Source organism: Callorhinus ursinus, unplaced genomic scaffold (genome assembly GCF_003265705.2).
Source record: "Callorhinus ursinus isolate GAN/ISIS: 27379988/994484 unplaced genomic scaffold, GSC_fseal_2.0 scaffold8, whole genome shotgun sequence".
In the NCBI taxonomy this organism is placed as follows: domain Eukaryota; kingdom Metazoa; phylum Chordata; class Mammalia; order Carnivora; family Otariidae; genus Callorhinus; species Callorhinus ursinus.
Genome location: NW_027397070.1, coordinates 31054935 through 31076912, shown reverse-complemented (window position 1 = coordinate 31076912; position 21978 = coordinate 31054935). Strand labels below are relative to the sequence as shown.

At 40.6% G+C, this 21978-nt stretch overlaps 1 protein-coding gene across 6 annotated transcripts in view; it reads right to left on the bottom strand.

The window, feature by feature from the left end:
* Positions 1-3487: 3487 nt before the first annotated feature.
* TMEM260 (transmembrane protein 260) overlaps positions 3488-21978 on the bottom strand; it is a 67190-nt gene continuing 48699 nt past the window's right edge. For 5 of the 6 annotated variants that reach the window (XM_025869973.2, XM_073895260.1, XM_025869974.2 and 2 more), the window contains 5 exons: positions 21236-21384; positions 13969-14145; positions 11532-11585; positions 9725-9815; positions 3488-5799 (listed from right to left, as the gene is read on the bottom strand). In XM_025869973.2, coding sequence (XP_025725758.1) covers positions 5545-5799; positions 9725-9815; positions 11532-11585; positions 13969-14145; positions 21236-21384 — 726 coding nt within the window. In that variant the 3' untranslated portion in view covers positions 3488-5544. Of the gene's footprint in view, positions 5800-8496; positions 8524-9724; positions 9816-11531; positions 11586-13968; positions 14146-21235; positions 21385-21978 lie in introns of those variants that run through there. The other variant, XM_073895258.1, reaches the window with a different exon arrangement.

The window sequence follows — 21978 nt, the reverse complement described above, 5'->3', positions numbered from 1 at the left end:
AAAAACTATGTAGCTATATAGTTGAAGGAATATTGAAGGAATGTATTCTAATTGTAGCAAACAAATTATGACACACTGAATAAAAACAACCGCTAAGTACAAGTGCTCTCCATCAGGAGACTTTCCCGTTTTAAGTGCTGCATAGTTGAACTTTTGGTTTTCATTCTTTCATAAACAAAACTTTTTTGAAACTTCCTCTCACCTGTTAGACTGGCTTTTAACTCTTCAGTCACAGGAACCCTAGTGTTTTGATAAATGAATCATCTTCCATTCATAAACAACCCTTTTAAAGTTTCTGTAGCTTTTGCCAGAGTATTTTTTTTAAAGATCTTATTTATTTATTTATTTATTTATTTATTTATTTATTTATTTGAGAGAGGGAGAGAGAGCACGAGTGGGGGCAGGGCCGGGGGGACAAACAGCCTCCCCGCTGAGAGCCCGACGCGGGTCTCCATCCCTCCACCCTGAGATCAGGACCGGAGCTGAAGTCAGATGCTTAACCAACTGAGCCACCCAGGCGCCCTTGCTCCAGTATTTTAAAAGAGCCCTTGTTTTTTGTATATTAACTTTTAAAAGCACTGTTAATAAATAATACAATTATACAATGTTTTCCTTCCACTTCTGGACCCTACTTTGAGGGCAGATACTTCAAGAAGATCCTAGTGCTTGCACCTTCTACCCTGTCCTCAGATCCTAGATGGCCCTCTGTTGCGGTTTTTGAGTTCACATCTTGGCATGCCAGGGTAGCACTGGGATTTCTTGTGTCTTGAACGACACGCAAGGATCTAGGGTACCAGGTGCCCCACGTGGGTCCCATCCCACCATAAGCCCACAATGAGCAAACTGGGTCTCACTTCCCAAGCAGTGTTCCCTTTGGGGTTCAATGGCTCACACTTTCCCAGAGAAGCACCAACCACAGGTAGAAGGGTATTTCCAGTGGTTCAAGCATCCAGGGAATATTTCATTGAGATGAGACAAATCTCAAAATATCTTCTTTAAAACGTTCCATTACAAAATCACCTCCTTTTAGGTAACACTTCTACATAGAAGATGATTGTGGTGTGCATATTTTCAAGAACAGGACATAATGTCTATTTATCAGTTTATAATCTAGAGTACATAGAGATTATACTCCATCTATTGTACCTTCCCCGATACTACTTATACAGATTTCCAGCAAATTATAAACAACTGAAATTATGAAAGGGTTAAATCTTAGATTTGGATTTCTATTTATCTTTCATTAGAATGTTATTTAACATCCTCCTCACCTAATGGTGACTATGGACAAGGCAAGACTACTGGGTTGCTGGAGGAGCTCCATCCCTGGGATGGAAACCCAGGCCAGTTATTCGCCTTTGTGTTCGATCCGTATCTTGCAAGTTTCTCCACCTTACCAACTTGACCTCTCTAAAATCATCACAATACCTATGTCACTGAAAATTAACCCCAACCAGTAACACTTGGGATCCTAGGAAAAGATCCAGATGACTCCATTTATAGGTCAATAATTGCGGGCTTCCTATTCATAGTTTGGGAACTTCTACCCATCTCTCCCCCCACTTTTTTCTTTTTGCAATATGACATACGCTAACGCTTCTTGTACATATCCTTTACACCAGATGTACATTACAGTGTTGAAGAGCAATCAAATTTTTTTTTTCAGAAAAATCCCTTTCTCAAGATATATTCCTATTAGTTTGCTTTCCTATATCCAGGTAAGCACATTGTGTTATTCCTGAGGCTTTTTTCACACCGTCCTATGCTGATCCAAATCAAACAGACCTTTCGAGGGTACTGACAATGACGTCTTTATTGAATATGATCACTGCTAAAGCTGTAGCTCCCTGTTTGCTTTCTAATGTTGTGCCAAGATCTTGGCCTTTAGATGTTCCCAGAATCCCTGGAAACATTACTTATTTGTTTGTGAGTATAAGCTCTAAAATGCTTTTGCATCCACAACAAAATATGAGGATGAATAAAGCATGTGAATCTTTTCCTGGGCTGGAATTTCTTTTCTTCACCTAACCATAGGATTCGGAGCCACTGAGAAGACCAGTAATACTCTACATTGGTGCATTTACAAAATATACCAGCATCAAAACAGAGTAAAAGGATTTGTTGTAACAGGATCTTTTTTTTTAACCTTTGGTATTAAAACTTTTTTTCTGAATATTAAAAGTATTAACATTTCTAAATTCCAAGGGATATTGGTGGGAACTGTGGTTAAGGACTCACATTAACTTCTAAAATATAAATTAAAAAAACTAGTCTTCATATATCCTAGCCTGATGACTTAAAGCAATCAGCTGGGTATCAATAAAATCACCCTAACACTCAATCAAAATGGGTTTTGTTTAGATATCATAAAGGCTAAGTGAACGTAACGGTTCTATCATCAGAAAATACTAGGAAGATGGACAGAGATAACATTTCACAGTGTCTATCAGAAGATCTCAAGAAAATATACTAGTAATTGACGCCCTTCCATTTGAGCTTTATTTTGAGTCATATGACAAAAGCATTTGTTAAAATGGGACCTTTGAAAACCACAAGGAGAAGAGGAGAGTCAACAGTAAGAATGGAGCATAGCTCCCATTAGTGGGTGTGGGGCTTGGGGGGGGGGTTGTTGTCAGAGGGCATGGAGCCGCGTCCCTGCACTCGTGTGCGCCAGCCTTAGGGCCGGGCAGGAGGGTACTGCGGCTCAGGGAGAACGGCTGGCTTTGCTGGCTCCCACTTGCTCCTCAGGCCAAAGTCCAGGCAGAAGTTGGCCTTGTGGGGTTCCTGTCGTCCTGGCACTCCAGAGACACTGTTAGGAGAATCCTGGCCAAATCCTGCATGAGAAGTCACCTCCTTCACATGTTCTCCCACGTCAGGGGGTTAGACTAGAGGAGACCCCTTCTGTCAGGGTTTGTGGTGTTCGTGCACCAGCCAAGGAAAAGGAAGAGAAAGAAAGAGAAAGCAACCTGTTTAACTGCACACAAGAGAAAGGAAAGAATGCTTCAGAATAGTTGATCTGGGAATGAAGCCCAACATGCCCAAGTCTCAGCTCAGCTTGCTGTTTTTTGCATGTACTGAGGGTTTTTAGCAATTTAAATAATTATGATCCTATTGACTTCGGGCCATCATATATATATATATATATCAGTGCTTTCTCAGAGAGCGGTCCAAAGCCACTGTTCACAAAGTACTATACAGAAGAATCTATGCAACCTTTGACCACAGTCAATACACGAAGTATATTCAGACATATATACAGAGCGCCTCCGTATAGACACAAATGTAATAGGCAGGTATCCTCAAAAAGAGGCCTTCACTTGCCATCCTCAAGGCCATCAGTAGGAAATCTTCCTTTCCATAAGGTCCTTCCGACACCACGTGTATACAGATGCCCAAATGCATATTCACGCCCACGTACCTACTGATGCTCCATCACCTCACCCATGCACGCCATCTCTCCTGAACCAAGAAAAACAACACATGTCCCGGGAATGTTCACTTGAATTTTATTGTACTTTTCCTCTTTAAGAAAGCAGAAATCCAAATCCAAAGAAATCTCACACGATTTCTTTCAAATGGATAAACTTAGACAATTTATCAACGCTTCCTTAAATTTTTACACCACCCCGAACTCAACAGGTTTTTGTTTTAAGGTAAACCAGGTTTTTGGTTCTTCCCTGTGGAGAAGTTACTTTCAAGTCAGTGAAAGTTCTTGGCCCATGATGAAAAGTCTTTGCCAATTAGTACTCAACAACTCCAATTCATTTTTTTCTGGTTCAAGATGAGTAGGAGCCTAATAAGGCTGTGATAAAAGGGCAAAAGGCAAAGAGAGCCAAAAGCGGATTAATGAGCTCCTCCATTTATTTGTCTTCCTAACAGCTGAACTGTTACAACTATTGACACTCTTCAAAAGGTTCCGCTCTGAACCCTGTCCAGGCGCTGCAGGCTCCAATGGACATCTTCAAATCCAGAGAATGGAAGGGCAAGGGCTTCCCCTGTGTGATGCCAAAACCAACAAAGCCCCATGGATCAGGTAATGAAACTTCAGCTTTTCCCCCTTTGAGATTTATTTACTGGCAGCTGACAAGGGGCAAATTCAGCTCGAATTGTGCAGTCAAGGCCCTGTCAAGCTTTGAGAGGCACCCTTGTCTTGAAGCACCTTCATGACTGGCATTTCACTCAAAAGCCCTCGGCACTGGTCCTTAACAGCTTATGACATCACAAAGGACACTCCAGACAGATGCCTACATGGCATCCTGCAGCATTTTAAAAGAGAATTAGTGGTTTTAATTATGGTCGTGGTATGAAAGGGAACCATGCAAGCTCCACAGGAGACCTTTGATCAGACCCTTTTGCTAGTACAATGCCACGGAACTGTGACTATTCCTGGTAAGGGGCCTTTTCTTGCTGAATGACTCACCAGTGATCTTTGAATGCAGACAAGCTTCTAGCCCTCCCTCTTCATTAGTGAGCATTTCTATACAGGGGCCTATATAGCGCTTGGAGTCTAGGAGCTATACAATTGGGGGGAAAAGAATCCCTACAGATTCTGGCCTCTACTTAGGAAGTGCTGAAGGACTCGGAGTGACTTTATTCATTAAAACAGGTTGCTATTAATTAACTGTCATAATAAAATAAAGAACTATTATTTGCATTTCTTACTATGTTCTCTTTAGTAATATGTATAAAAGATGCTTGTAACAGAAATGAATTTATTGAACCACTTCCCCATCCAACCCCCCCCCCCGTCCCCCCCTTTTTTTTTTTTTTTTTTTTTTTTTTTTGCATTTTGGCAGCAGGAGCCTACTAATTATTGGGCCTGGATTTATGAGCCCAAACAGAAGTAAAACATAAATATAAAATTAACTAAGGAAATACAAAATCCTTTTTATTTGCCACTTTATGCAACTGAAAGAAAGCAAATTAGCAGCTTTATTTTTTAACGATTTCAGAGAATTATCAAAGACAATAAAACTCCCAACTTTTTTCAAAATATTCACTGGGTTGGTGTTTAGCTTAAAGTGTGAGATTATGTAACAACCAAAGTTACTAAAAAAAAAAAAAGTATTTTAATTTGAAGCAGAGCAAGGTTCACTCTTAAAAAAAAATTACTTTTGAGAAACAGAAAATGTGTCTTTGGTCTGGTATTAACATTTTATGAATTTAATCTTCAAAACTAATCCCAATAAGCAATAAGCAATCTTCAAAACTGATCCCAATAAACGATTCACAATCGATATTTAAAGTACGTGAAAATAGCCCATTCTCTTCTAGCATCTAATCAAGCAAAGTCATTAGGTGAAAGATGGAAGAAGTAGGAGGGTTTTCTGGAAGGTTCTCACTGAAATGCTAAGTGACAAGAGATACACAGAATTTGCATACGTAGCACATCGCAATCACGCAAACACCCCACTGAACAGTACTGCTGTACCCTATCTGGGAAATGACTGAGTCTTCAATTTTTTTTTTCTTGGAGGAAAAACTTTTGCACTTTGGAATTCTGGAAGCTGAACAATGAGCAGGTTTTTTTCACATCCTGCTGCCTCAGACATTTTTCCTATTTCTCAGACTTTGCAATTCTTTTCTTAGGTGCTTTAGAGCAACGAAAATATCAGGCAGCTGTGGATCATTCCGTGCTTTCTGAGTGTAGAGGCGGAAGTGTCTGATGGTTTCAGATAACAAGACTTCAGGGTCTGCACCTCTTTCCCGAAGGCGTAACATGCGCTCACAAGCGATGGCATAGTTCTTGTGCCAATTCACTGGGTGTTCCTTTTGTAAAGAGACAATCTCCTTATAAAGCTGAAAAACAGCAAAGATGTTGGTATTCCATTGTTATCCTTTGACTTTTTTTCAAAACACAGAAAACACAGAGGAATTAATCACACAAGAAGGAAAATCCACACAGCCTATAGTAAAAATCGAATCATTGCTAGGCCATGCAGAAAATGCAAGAATGTGACTGTAATTATTACAGTGGCAGGAGGCAAATGTGCTTCATCTAAAACTGCTTCTGGGGTTTTTCGGATGTTGCAGGGGGAACCTAAGACACACTGTGTCAGGACAAAATGCTCTTCCTCCAGAAAGATGTTCTGGGAAAGGGATTTAGTTCTAATTCATGGAAAGCTATTTACTCAACAGGCAGAAAGGCTGAAACTCTAAATTTAGCCGTTGGAGAAAAAAAAATAGCTTCCTTTAGAAAACTGCATGGAAAAAGAACTGGAAGGAATTTAAATTTTGACCCTCCTTTTCATATAAATTTCTCTCTACATTAAAAACAACAGCAGTAACAATGGCAACAATAAACCAGCTCAAACAAGTCCATCATCAAATACGCTGGGCATAAAAGAATTTAAGAGACATCCTTAGAGCGAGATATTAAAAATCTTCAGGGCACCCTATAATTACAATTTCGATAGTTAACATTTTGCCCACGGAAATCAGGAATTTTGTTACGCAACATCAGAGATCGTATGAATTTGGACAGAGTTTGAGACTTTGATATTGAGTTTTCCAGGGAGAAACATTAAAATTTAACAAAAAAAGTAGAGCCAAACCTGCACAATGGAATACTAGACTTGCTTAGGTGGGAATTCCACAGCCTTCTTGGGGATTGGCAAATTGGGAGTCGGATCTGCAGGAACGTGAGCTCATCCACAGACTCAGTGAGCGCACAGAACAAGGAACGATGCTTTCTCGAGGGACAAGGGCTTCTGTGGTTAGACCTGTATCCATCACATCATTCAGTTGAAAGGGACACAAGATACTAGCTAATGCCCCAACTTCTACTCCAGGGCAGATAAATGCATCCCTACCTAACCTACTTTTAAATAGCATCCACAGGAAAAATCCCAGAATTCATGTTCCATGTGTCATTTTGGTATTTAATAAGCGTCGGTCTTCAAGCTGGCTTTTAAAGCAGTTTCCCCCTTCACTTCTTTCCCTCCAGAACCAAGGAAACAGTCACCTCGCGCTTGCATGTACATCAAAGCTCTAAAGCTAGCCTCCCACTCTTCCGTTCTCTTGGTCAAATATCCAGTGTTTCTCTACCTTTCCTTGTGGTCTGTTTACTCCACTGTTGCTTCCCTTCCCGAGCGCCCCTCCGGTGAGGGACGTGTGAAGTGCACGGCACACTGCCCGGCACGGAGCAGGCACTCAGGACTGTTTAGGTTCTTTACTTTCCCAAGTGTTTGAAGTCCTACCAAGGTTCTGGAGTTCAAAACAGAGGCCAGCCCTTGAGAGAGCATTTCCCCAATGGCTCAAGAGAATGAGAGGCTCAGTGGCGTCCTCCCCATTATATAGTCTCCAGCTATTGGAACAAGCATACTACCTGTTTCTGGAACACTTTGTTACTGACACATCATCAACTTATTCGGGGTAGCCCATTAAGCCACGTGTGCTGTACCTTAAGAAGCTGGTCATTTCTCATCACATGGAACTCTATTTCCTCCTCTATGGGTTACTGTGACATTTGTCTTAGCAGACTATTCTATTTACTGGGGACACCCATTTATAAAATGTATTCCTAAAGATAACAGGGGTATTCCCTGCTCCCCCACTACACCTGAACTTAAGGTCCCCCTAACATAAAGTTCTGTATGAGCTACTGAGTGGAATACTATAAATAACAACAAAAATGTCTTACACCTAACAAGAATGTTCTTGAAAAACCAGTACCAGGGGGTGGATTTGTGTGGACCCATCACGTATTTGACCTTATATGTCTTGCAAACAAGGTCACACCTCTGGAGACATATGCAAAGAAGAGACCTATGGACTTGTGTCCACTGAAAAGAGTAAAGTTTACAGGCCCAACGGGACAATAAATCCGTGAATCAGCTTCAGTAGTGGCCCAGCAAATGACCACGGAACGGGTCACTGACGAGAATATGAAATAACAGTAAGTCTCAGATTTCTCCCCACTAAATACTGCTTGCTGTTCACACAATCACAGGGTATTAGAGATGAACGGGCTATGACATGACAAGGACACGAGAGATAATCGATAAAGCTTAAAGCCTACTTTTATTTTTAGAAGAAATCGAGGCCTGGAAAGGTGAACTGACTTACAGTTGGCAATTAATGGTGCAGCAGGCCTTGCAGCTGGATCTGCCAACTGCCAGACAGAACTCCAGCTTGCGGTCCCCCATAATCCATCCCTTGCTGTCCCCGAGTGGGCACCTCGGAGGGTTCTGCCCTTGTCCCTGTGGACTGTCCTCCCTGGCCCACCCTCTCACTACTCTGCCCCACCAGCTCCTTCCGATCTTTAAAGATGACACTCCAGGGACGCCTCCTGCGAAGGCCCCCCTCCCGTCCTCACCGGCCCCTCTCCAGGAGTTGGACGCAGGTACAGCTTGCTGTCCCTCGTGGTTCCTCTGCAAACCCTTCATGTCCCTTACAAGACTAATGTAACTGATGACTCTATCTTCTGTCTCCCTCTGTAGCTGCTACCTCTTGGGTAGCAGGGACAATGCTTGGTCGTCTCCACCAAAGTACTGGGTACAGACTGGGTGCTCAAGAAATGCTCTGTGAGTAAATGAATACATGAATAAACAATGAGCCCATGACCACAACATTCAGTAGTAAGATGAGTCATACTGATGGGACACCGTGCAATGCGGACTTAGCACTAAACCAGTGCTGGGTGAGTAGCCCCACAGCAGCCCGCAGGTGGCAGGGACACCTTGGTTGCTAACAGAGATAGCTCCAGGGCTCGGGGCTCACTGGTCCTTGCCAGGACATCTGTTTCTTAGACAGCAGGCTCCCAGACGGTCTCCGAAGGTGTCTAAAGAGCCCAGGGATATGAATCTCAGAAAAGCAGGGGCTCATTATAACAGGGCAACAGCAAGTCTCTGCTCCGTCCTTCTGTTCCCCACCAGCGAGGACCACCTGTGCCAGAGCCATTCTCCAAGACCCTTTATCTTTCTCACGAAATCCCAACCAGCCACAAACCCATCGCTTCAAGTGCAGCGAGGAGCAGGACGTCTGCTCAGAGGGCAACCTGTCAGAACTGGTTTGGTGGGGGCTGTGTCCTATGGTTTCCTATGTGTTTCCTGTTGCTGTTGTAACAAATCACCACCAACACAGTGGCTTAAAACAACATACACATATTATCTTACACTTCTGGAGGTCAAAATCCATAAAATCAAGGTTTTTGTAAAACCAGCAGGGCTGTGTTCTTTCTTGAGGCTCCAGAATCTGTTTCTTTGCCCTTTGCAGCTTCCAGAGGCTGCCTGGACTCCCCCACCTGTGGCCCCTTCCTCCACCTTCCAAGCCAGCCACCCAGTGCCTTGGAATCTTTCTCTCTGCCCTATGCTTGCATTATCACCTCTCCGTTTCTGCCTCGGACCCTCCTGCCCTCCTTCTTAGAAGGGCCATGTGATTACAATGGGTCCACCTGGATGATCCAGGATAATCTTCCCACCACAAGATCCTTAACTTAATCACACGTGCAAAGTCTCCTTTGTCATGTAAGGCTATCCATCCATTCACAGGCTGTGGAGATGAAGATGTGGACATCTTTAGGGAGGGGGTATCATCGGTCAACCACACCATTTACTTTAGACATTATTTGTGGTACACAAGTAGTTTTCCATTTATACCGCTTTATAAAGCCAAATAAGACTAGAAACGACAAAGTAAAAACTCTACTGTGATACACACTCCCCATTCCAATCACTACCACCTTCCCACCAAACATATTTATAGATATAAAAGTGTAACGTACGTTATACGCATGAGTGTAGAGTTGAGCCTTCACATTCGAAGGTATGTTTGCAGTTTCTGCCAGGTTAAAGATGAAGAATGGTGTTTTCATCCTGGGAATTGGGGCGGGGGGAGGGGGGAACCTTCATTAAAATCATGTTGTCAAATTTCACATTTAAAGCTATATCTGCCAGATTTCCCACCAATAAAGAACATACAAAACACTTTATTATATACTTTTTCCTCTCTCATATTCATAGAAGTGTCCCCGCTGCCAACATGCTGCATTCACACTGCTTGCCAAAGCTTTTAGGAAAAAACTTAAGTTCATCGTCACGATTATACATCAGATCTCCACCAGATGTACGTCACTGTCATGCGAGAGCAGCTGGGAAGGGGGGTACTTGCTGAGTTTGTCAGCACAGCCCTGGAGGTACCCATTGCAATGGCTCATGCCATGTGTGACTGGTTCCTCAAAGGTAGCTAGACTCTTTGACCACATGAACACATCCAAATTGTCTTCAGCAAACCCATTAAATCAATACCTGCCTGAATAATGACCTGCTTTCTTCTTTTATGTGATTTCTTCCCCAGCTTTCCTACATTCAGTCGCAGTGAAGAACTGTGCAAACATACAGGGGGCATCTTTGATCAGTTCTTCAAAGCAAGTGTTTGTCCCTATAACTAGGCTGATCACTTGCAATATGCTGTTTTCTGACTTTTTCAAGAACACTGCTGCATAAACTGCAGTACGCCTATTTTTGTAATTGCTATTTTGAAGCTCTATTTCTTGACAACTTTTTAAAAACCTCTTTAAACTTATGTAAATCCCTTATATCATAACTCAATCCTCAGTGCAAAGCAGTCTGGCTCAGAGTGGGCCCCCTTCCTTCCCTGAAGGAGATGCTTCCCAGGTACTTGGTCGCCCCGTCTATATGCCACTGAGGACTTTTATATTATAGTTAGGCCAAAGTCTGTGAGTGTTAGATATTTTGAATATTTTATTTATTTTTTTTGAAGATTTACTTATTTATTTGGGAGAGAGATTGAGAGAGAATAGTGGGTAGAGGCAGAGGGAGAGGAAGGGAATCAGACTCCCTGCTGAGGGCGGAGCCCCACGTGGGGCTCAAACCCATGACCCTGAGATCACCACCCCAGCTGAAACCAAGAGTCAGATGCCTAACTGACTGCACCACCCGGGTGCCCCAGTATTTCGAATATTTCAAAATAATGACAGGAACCAGAGCATCCAGAGCGTCCCTGTGAAGTGTTCCATACAGGAACAACAGGAAAGTATAACATCTAGCACATCTGTATTCAAACCTCTTTTAACAAGTCCGTCTGCTCCATTAGACTGTAAGCTCCTTGAGGGTAGGAACTGTGTCGTATTCATAGGTGTAGCTTCCAAACACGGCATGGTGTCTGGCCTCTAGGAAATACTGAGTAAGTGCTTACATAATTAACTAGCACATTACCCGTGGATTCGGGGCCTTATCAACTTCTCCTCAGTCACTTTCATTTAGTTGAGGCAGGAGAGCATCGGAGCAGAGCAGTGTTCCTGAGTCGGGCGGACGCGAGTTCCAGAGTCTCTCACGTGTCGCTATTTGGCTTTGGACAAGTAACCTCTCTACCTCCAGTTTGTCCTTTTGTAAAACAGGGATAACAGCGACCTCTTTATAGGTTTATAGGTTGTTTTGAGGGCAAAATGAGATTATGAATGTACAGCCATCAGCACAATGCCTCAAACAAAATGACTGCTCGTAAATGCTATTTTATTATCACCACTGACCCCAAAACAGACTGCAAACACAAAAGTGTGGGCTAGTCACCTTGCTTGCCACATCTCTTCGTCGGCCACAGATTCCCAAGAAGATGGATCAAACCTGCAGTTACAAGAAAACAGTGACATTTTTCTGCCAGCTACGTTTATTGCTATGGACATGTAATCCCTGTTTATAATCTTACAAGGCAAATAAAGTAGGTTGGATCTTGAAGGACTGATAGGGACCAAAATAATAAACTTATTCTCCTAGAGAAGTCTGATCACTAGGAATTTGAGCGTTTGGTAAATGTGTTCTTAATCTGCATAATGAGCCCCAGCGCCCCAGGGGAGTGGACAAAGGATTAGTGGGAAGAGGCTGGAGGCATCTGAAGAGCCTGCTGTTCTTTAAGAAGTGCTAGATGTGCAATGGGGCAGAGGCGAGGCCTGGGTCGCTCTACGGATGCGGCCAAGAGCCAAAGAGCTGGGAAGCAAGGCGGTAAGCCTGAGAGAAGGGGCTCCTGGCTTTGTTGACATCATTGCTGGAGCAAGGATGCCATCAAAGGGCACTGGCTGAACCATCTGCTGAATTTTTCTCTCTCTTAATTAGACTTTCTTATTGTGTCTCTTTTGATGGAATGGACATAGCAAGTGGTGCTGGGTGCTTGTACTTTGGTCAGCTGTTTGCAGAAAAGGTTATATTCTTTCTTTTCTTTTATTTTTTTAAGTGAGTTCTATGCCCAACATGGGGCTCCAACTCACAACCCCAGGATCAAGAGTTGCATGCTCCAATGACTGAGCCAGCTGGGTGCCCCAGAATAAATTATTTTCTAACTTTTCCTCACCATAGTCACCAAGTGCTTTGATACAGACCTACTTATCCATCTCTGGTTGGTGCAATGTGGTCTGTTTGCTCACGAATGGATCCAAAACCCCTTTGTAGCATTTTTCATATCATCTTGCCTGTTCTTGAATTATAAGCAATAATTATCGAATCTTTAAATAATTCGTAACTTAAAAATAGGCAAGGGAGGCACATTTCTATAGATGGTGACTCAATTTCCATATGGGAGAGAATCAGCTCTGCAGAGATGCTTATTGGAAGACTGATCATGCCCCAAACAACATGAGCAGGCTAATGACGAACAACTGAAGAACGAGTTACTCATCACAGGCCAGTGTCCCCCAGAGAGAAGTTATCTGCCATTCCTGAAGAACAACAAATAGGCTAAGTTCATGCACTGTGCAACCTATCACGGGACATAGAGTACCTCATAAAGCTCTACTGCAGTTAATAGATGTCTTCCACTAAGGGGAACCCTCCTACACTGTGGGTGGGAATGCAAGCTGGTGCAACCACTCTGGAAAACAGTATGGAGGTTCCTCAAACAGTTGAAAATAGAGCTACCATACGATCCAGCAATTGCACTACTGGGTATTTACCCCAAAGATACAAATGTAGGGATCCAAAGGGGTACGTGCACCCTAGTGTTTATGGCAGCAATGTCCACAATAGCCAAACTGTGGAAAGAGCCAAGATGCCCATCGACAGATGAATGGATAAAGAAGAGGTGGTATATATACACAATGGAATATTATGCAGCCAACAAAAGGAATGAGATCCTGCCATTTGCAATGACATGGATAGAACTGGAGGGTGTTATGCCGAGTGAAATAAGTCAATCAGAGAAAGACATGTATCATATGACCTCACTGATATGAGGAATTCTTAATCTCAGGAAACAAACTGAGGGTTGCTGGAGTGGTGGGGGGTGGGAGGGATGGGGTGGCTGGGTGATAGACATTGGGGAGGGTATGTGCTATGGTGAGCGCTGTGAATTGTGCAAGACTGTTGAATCACAGATATGTACCTCTGAAACAAATAATGCAATATATGTTAAGGAAAAAAAAAGAAGAAGAAGAAGATAGCAGGAGGGGAAGAATGAAGGGGGGGAAATCGGAGGGGGAGATGAACCATGAGAGATGATGGACTCTGAAAAACAAAATGAGGGTTCAAGAGGGGAGGGGGGGTGGGGGGATGGGTTAGCCTGGTGATGGGTATTAAAGAGGGCACGTTCTGTGTGGAGCATTGGGTATTATGCACAAACAATGAATCATGGAACACTATATTAAAAACTAATGATGTAATGTATGGTGATTAACATAACAAAAAATTTAAAAAAATAGATGTCTTCCACTTTCAGGGTGCGAGACAGAGGATGATGGACAATATGGCATCATGAGAGTTGGAAGTGGAAGGTGCCATGCCCCAAACTGTTGGGAAGCCCACTCAACCACAGCCCCCCTTGCCCTCCCATCTCCCTACTGTTCTTCAAACACGAGGACAAGAAATACATGTTCTCTATTATGATTTGCATGGGCAGCAAGTAACTAGTATTATAGTATTAATACCTAATAAAAAATAAAAAATATGCATGGGCATCTCAAAATTTAGTAAGCACACAAAACCACTATGCTCTGATGAAAAATACAGCTGCTGTTCATACCTTCCATATTCTTCGGTCCAGTTATAGATATTTCTTGTAAGTTTAATCCACTCCTCAGGGTTGAATACAATCTCTGAAGGAACTAATTTGTCACAAGAGCCCCAAGGCCACAGTGAATAATTCTTTTTCCAGGTTGGGTCACCTTCATGAATTCCTATGCAAACAAATGTTTTTTTTCTATTGAAAACAGAAAAATACATGTATTTTTAACTCCAAGTTCTAAATGTTAATAAATACAATTCACGAAGGGTCATTTTTGGCTCCTTAAACTGTTGTTACCAATAAATTATTTGCAAAAACCTTCTGGTTTATTTAAATCTTTCCTAAACAGGATGTTTAGAATTTATATTAGTGTAAAAAAACTGTCTGGGGGGATTTGGGGGTGGAAGTTAACAGACATAAACGATAAAAACCGATCTGTTCGTTAACATTGTAAGAAATCACTTGACAAGCATCGTTGGAGTGACAGTTTCTGTGGTCCTGTCTCACATGTAAACAGACACTTTGACACCTTTTTTTTTTTTTTTCATTTTACAGGTGGAAATATAAGGCTGCATTTGATTCCCTACTTAGAAGTAATGTCTCCTTCCTCAATTCCCATTGTACTTTATTTTTTGTCTTTTTTATCATTATTGTATTGTGCTTATTGTTTCCATTCACAAATCTCCCCGAATAGCCCAGAAGCATCCTGAGGATAGGCTCTCTATCTCTGAATTCACTCTGAATTGCAAATAGCACAATGCTTAGCTAATACACAATATATGCTGAATAAAATTAGTTAGGTTGAATAAACTATTAGGAGCTTTGAATCCTGCAAAAATTAGGAAAAGAAATGGTTTAAATAAGCTTGGTTCAAACTCACTATAATTGAATAGTTCTATTCCAATTTGTGGTGTATGCCTGAGTAGCTATTGCTAAGTGCGGAGGGTGGGGAAGCATATTAGAAGAAATTACTTGAAAGTAAAAAACTGCATGAACTTTGAAACAAGATACTTTTGGCTTAGATTTTAGATTTTACCCTATCGCTTATGACCTGTATGATTTGGAGGAAATTACTTCACTACCTGCGTCTAGTCTCCTCATCTGTGAAATGGGTATAACCCAATTAAGATTAAATGAGGCATCTGATACAAAGTACAGTATTCGAACATTAGAAGAGTTCTGGTTCTGGGGAAGACGGAGTAAGCACACTCTCCCGTCTCTCCCACTGCATACCAGATTTCCTCGATAGAATGCATGGAATCTGAGGACTCTGAAAAGTAAATGGTGTAAAGAAGGATGGGGAGAGATACCAGAATTCTAAGTTCTACCAAACCTGTGGTGAGTTTTCCATTTCTCCCCTTCCAGTATTGCCTTGCCTGGACTCAAGGGAAGCGTAAAACCCGGAACTACATACCAAGTGAGGACAAAAAGAGCTCCAAGAAAAGCCCAGGGAGGAGGAAAGGGAACTCAGTGGAGAGCAGAGGAAATGTCCTGGCTTGCCCCCATTCTCTTCTTCCCCAGGCCCCAGGCAGTACTGTGCCGGTAACGAGGCAGCAGTAGGACGATGGGCTGGTTCCCACAGTTCGGAGGGAAAGAAACATTGCTCTCTAATCAGAGGAGCTGTGGTTGCAAGAGCTGGGAGCTAATCCTCACGGCTCTTTACCTCTCTGTGTCCTCTGGCAGCCTGGTCCCACATATAGACAGTCACAGGAGTGGCAGAAGAGGGAGATTAAAGAGCCAGTTTTCTGGCCAGAGAACTGGAGAGAAGGCTCCAAGGAGAGGGAAGGGCCAGGGTGAAGACAGAAACGAGGGAGGTCAAGAGAGCCATCCCATAAAGTTGTGTATGAACTTCTGGCTTATCTCTGAGCTCAGCATGCATGGATCTGACCCTTAATAGACTTTGAGAAATGAGCCACTGGACAGATGGCCATCCAGGTCCCAGAATGCGTAATGGGCAGCACACACAGGGATTGATTCAGATAGCACTGCAAATGCTTTGAAAACAGAACCAACACTGGAACTGTAGGCCTCAGATGGCAGGTCAGAACTTGCAGCCTGAGATTTACCTGACTGACGGTCTGTTAAACAAACACAACAAACAAAATCACCATTCTCCTTGGGATTTAAATAAGGCCCAAATATTCAAAATGTCCAGGATATAATCTAAAATTATTTGGCATATGAGGAACCAGGAAAATCTCAACTCACAATGGAAAATGCAATCAATAGATGTCAATTCCAAGATGACACAGATGTGAGAATTGACAAAGACTTTAAAATACCAATTCTAAGCATGCACCAACAAGTAAAGGCAAGTACTCTTGAAATGAATGGAAAAATAGAAAGTCTCAACAAAGAAATAGAAGATACAAAAAGGAACCAAATGGAAATCACAGACCTGAAAAATACAATAATGGAAATTAAAAATTCACCAGATGGGCTTAATGTTAAGTCTGGAGAGAGAGAGAAAGAGAGACAGCTGGCAGGCAGTGAACTTGAAGACAGATCAAGAGAAATGATATAATTTAAACCAAGAGCAAAAAGACTGAAAAAAAATGTACAGTGTCAGGCACCTGTGGTCTAATGTTCACATCATCAGAATCCCAGATGGAGAAGAGAAAAAATGTGAAGCAGAAAAAGTGAAGAAATAATGTCTAAAAAGCTCCCAAATTTTGTGAAAGACACCATCTAACAGATTTAAGAAGCTCAGTGAACCCCAAACAGATTAGATTCAAATCCATGCCCAGATACACCATAATCAAACTGCTAAAAACTGAAGACAAATACTCTTGAAAGCAGCCAGAGAAAAACAACATGTTGCACACAGAGAGCAATGATTTGAATGACTGTGGGTCTCTCCAATAGAAACCATGTGGGTTAGAAGGATGCAAAATAACATTTTTTAAGTGCTGGGGGGGGTGGCGGGAAACAAAACAAAACAAAATGAACAACCCAGAACTTAATATCCGGAAATATTCTTCAAAAACAAGGAAGAAATAAAGACATTTTCAGATAAAGGAAAACTGAGAGAATTCACTGCTAACAGTCTTGCCCTAAAAGAAACGTTACAGGAATATCTTCAGATGGAAGAGAAATGATACGAAAGGACAACTGGACTATCAAGACCAAAAGAAAGGCGATGGATCTGGTAAATATCTGGACAAATATCTTAAACTATTTTTTCTCTTAAATTTATTTTTCTCTTAAATTTAAAAATGTATGTGTGATAGTTGAAAACAAAAATTATCACATGTCTAAGATATATGACAACACAACCAAAAGTGGGGAGGTTAAAGGGACTTATATGGCAGCAAATTTTCTATATTCCACTTGAAGTAGCAAAATATCAATCCTGAGTAGACTGTGAAGAGTTCAGTATGTATACCGTGATTCCCAAGATCAACTGTAAAAAAAAAAATTTACCAAAAGACATAGTAAAAATCTCAATAAATAATTTAAAATGGAGTACTAAAAAACCAAATTTTCCAAAATAAGGCAGGAAAGGGGGAGCAGTGGGCTAAAAACCAGAGGGAACAAATTGAGAGCAAATCATAAAATAATAGACAGACATCTAAATATGTCAATATTTACATTAAATGCAAATGGTCTAAATGTACCAGTGAAATGGTAGTGTCAGAATGGATAATAAATATGCTATCTACAAGAAACCCACTTTAAATATGATATAGGTGGTTAAAAACAAAAGGATAAAAAAAGATATACTATGAAAACACTAATCAAATTAAAACCAATAAAAAACCCAGAAGAATTCTTTTTTTGTAAATACAGAGAAAGATGCAAATGTCACTCAATGGCATTTCCAGAAAATATGAGGACAACTTTACATTTATATGCCAAAAAGAAACAACAATAAAAAAAACCCAAGAACCTTGTCTTAATCCCCTGCCCCTTATGAAAAGTAACTCAAAGTAGATCATTGATCTGAAATGTAAAACATAACACTACTAAACTCCTAGAAGAAAACATGAGAAAATCTTTGTGACCTGGCATTAGGCAAAGAGTTCTTGGATGTGACACCAAAAAGCATGATCCAAAAAAGAAAAAAGTATGATCCGTAAAAGAAAAAACTGATCACTGGATTTCATCAAAATTAGAAAACTTTTATCTGCAAAAGACACCTCAAAGAGAATAAAAAGTCAAGCTACAAACTTTATGAATCACATATTTGACAAAGGATTTCTACCTAGAATACATAAAGAACTCTTAAACCCCAATAGTTAAGAAAACAAACAATCCAATAATCCCATCCATATTCACACACAAACTTGTACATGAATGTTTAGAGCAGCTCTATCCCCAAACTGAAAATAACCCAAATGTCAAATGCCTCTCAACAGGTGAATGGATAAAGAAGCGGTGGTACTACACCTCTACAATGGAACACTACTCAGCAATGACAAGGAATGGACTATGGGTACACACGACTTGGATGGATGTCAAAGGCGTTATGCTAAGTGCAATATGCTGGCGTCAAAAGGTTACATACTTTATAAATCCATTACATGACATTTTGGAAAAGGTAAAACTATAGCAATGAAGAATAGACCATACAGAAGGGAGTTTCTGGGGTCATGGCTCTGTTCTGTATCCTGACTGTTGTGGGGGTTACACAAGTGTATACATGTGTTAAAATTCATAGAACTATACATCAAAAAAAGATAAATTTTACTTCATGTTAAAATAAAATAAAATAGTAGGTGTTAATATTAGCTTCCTTCCTTTTAAAAAGTACCCATTTAGAGAGCTTTCATATGATGCTGATGGTTCAATGCTTGGGGAAAAAAAACTCTATCAAGTGCCTTTCAATTGTTCATGTCCTCTGACTTAGTAATTTCATGTCTGAGAATCTATCCTAAGAATTCAAACTTCTACCTCCCGCAAAGAAAAACTATACACACAAAGTCATTTAATGTAGTCTATAATTTTATGATAGTTAAAAATTAAGATATGTTAAATATCTACTAATAGTTCCATTCCTCTATTATTAAAATATAGTACATGTACCTACTAAAAATATTTACAAAAAGTGTGTAAAAACATTAAAAAATGGTTTTATGATATTTAGTGAAAAAACAGGATTCTTCTGCTTTATGCTTTCAATTTTGTAAAAAATATGCATTTTTGATTTATTTGTATTTCTGAGTGATAGAACCATATTTTTTCTAGTTTAAAAAAATAATTTCTTATTCTATAATGAACAATGTTACTTTTTAAACTAAAAATTTTATTTAAAAAACTGATATCAATAAGCAACATTAATCTTGAGGCCTTGGTTAATCAGATTAACAAAAATTGATGGCCCAGAAAGTTCATCACCATGCTATATTATAATAGCCAAAGACTAGAAACAACAAAAATGTCCAAAAATAGAGTATTTGTTAAGTCATTGTGCATCTATATAAGAATATTAAACAGTCAAGAAGTGATGGTAATAAAGGCACTTTTCGGAGTACATGGGGAAATGTTTATGACATGATATTAGGTGAAAAGAAACTGAACAGGAAACTAAATATGATCCCAGCTAGTGCAGTATAAGTGTGTGAGAATGTATGTGTTTGTGTAAGTAAATAATTGATGGTAAAACTGGAATTCCAAAAAGTTTACCAAAATGTTAAGACTATGACAGCTGTCTTAAAGACAGATACTGTTCTTCTTTACACCTACTTGTCTGTATTTTTTAGAGTTTCCAAGGATCATACAGCATTTCCATAATGAGGCCAGGCCTCAACCCCATCTATGGGATAACGCCCTTGACAATCTGGGCCCCGCCCTCCCTGAGCATCATCCCTTCACCTAGCCCTCTAAGCCCTGTGCTCCACACTTACTGGGCCACCCCCAGTTTCCCTAGAGCTCAGCCGGCCCTTTCCAGGACTTCACACAAGCACTTCCCTGAATCAGCCTTCTCCCGCCCACTTGGCAAATTCCTACCTCGTCCGTAAGTCTCTAACATTTTGTCCATACCAACACTGCCATGCTTCCCGGATGACAATGTAATTTATCTGCTTCATACGTCAGGCACCACCCGAAACCCTCCCTGAAAGTCTGCAACAGCAAGAGGCCATGCCCAAGCAGCCGTAGCTCGTATAGTTGTTGGGGCATCTTGGCCACTCAATATATATTAAGTAAATGTGGAATGAATGCTCCCAGGCAGAATTAACTGCTTCTTCATCCATGCTCCCAGTTAAGTCATCCATTCAGTAAACACATATTGAACTGGGTATCACACTTGACAAAGCTTGGCTAATATAGAGCTTACCCCATTATATTATAGCCAGTTCAATGCATATCTCTGTATAGATGCAACTAGATTGTGGTCTCTTTGAATTTGGAACTGAGTCTCCCTTTACTGCCAAGGCCTAACATGAGCTGGAACATAGTAAATTCAATAAATGTTTGTGGGGTTGAATTAAATAAAATTCACCCAAAAAAATGCCTCTTTACGGATATTAATGGCTCTTGATATTTTATTCCAAAATAGAACAATTAAATGTTACTCTCATAACACATTGATACTGATTACTTATTACTTCATGAGCCATAGTAAACTTCAGCCTCTGAACACCAGAAGTACCACATTATCATATTCTTAGTAAGGGATAATTTAACTTTGGAATTTAGAGAGAATTTCTCAAGTTCCCTTTATAAGAGAATAGAAATTACGAAACAAGTTTTCTTCACACTCTGGACAATCCAAAGCACTTCATGGTTAGGAAAAATGTTCAACACTATACCACTGAAGGAGTTATTCATTCTTGACCTTAACTATGAATAATTTTATATTCTTAAGTACAGAATTCACAATTCTCATATGTTATCTTGGCCAGCGTTAACTGTAGGTGTTTTTCTTATTTACAAAAATGCCTTATCCTTTATTAAAAAAATCCTTAAGCTATTTTTATATAGTTATTATTCCTGGAAAACATTTGCTTTACACTTAAAAGGGGGTCCTGGTGTTGATCGGGGTAAGCTGTAATTGCTTGCGATCCACCCGCAATGATTTCAAGTAGACAGGCATATCTCCAATTTCTCTGAGTTGTACTAAGATCTTATTTGCTATTCTTGCTAATCTGTCTTTATTTTTCCTTTACCCAGAACAATAACATTTATTTCTGCCAGGCCTCATTTATGCACAGATATTCAATTTAATTACAAAGATAATCTCACTGGTGACAGGGAAATAGGTGTAGAAAATTGGTCTTTTGGATGAGGCACAGCTGCTACATAAACAATTTTAGAAAAGCTATTATATGAAAAGAATGCTTACTGTTTGTTTATTTCAAGAAAATGATAAAGATTAAATGTGACCATTCCACTAGGTAATATTCCTTCCACAGGATTCCACCGGTCTCCAGGAAAGCTGACACCTGGTAAATGCTTTGCCATCTTGGGTAAATACCACTCATAAGTCATCATCTATCAGAAAAATAACAAATGATGTCATATTTTTTGTATACTTCTTAAAAAAGAATCAAGTTTATCAAGTACAATGAAGAAGTTCTACGATGTGGATATACTTGTTAAACATTAACATCACAACTCACATATGTGACACTGACTTCTCCTCTAATGACTGAAAGATTGGATTTCATTTCTTAAGCTGTGACTATTATTAGTAACATAAGCACCTGGTTTGATCTCACCTCTGTGCATTTGGCGGACTACCCAGAATGACCTTTCCCCATTCTCCTACTAGAGAATGTGTACCCAACTTTCAGACCAAGCTGAAGTATTACTTCTCTGTGATGCCTTCCCACTCCCGCCGCCCAGTTCCACAGCAGAATGATATGCCCCTACAGCACTTTGCACCTTACCTCTGTCATAGCTCTGACCCTACTCCTCGCTAGCCTGTGAGCTTCTAGAGGGAAGGGACTGTATGTTTTCAGCTCTGTGCCTCTGCACCTAGCACGGTGCCTGGCATTGAATGGTTCTCAAATTCTGTTTGCTGAAGTGAAATGTCTAAGGTGGCCAGACTAGAAGACCTGCACGAGATACAGAGATGTGTCATTA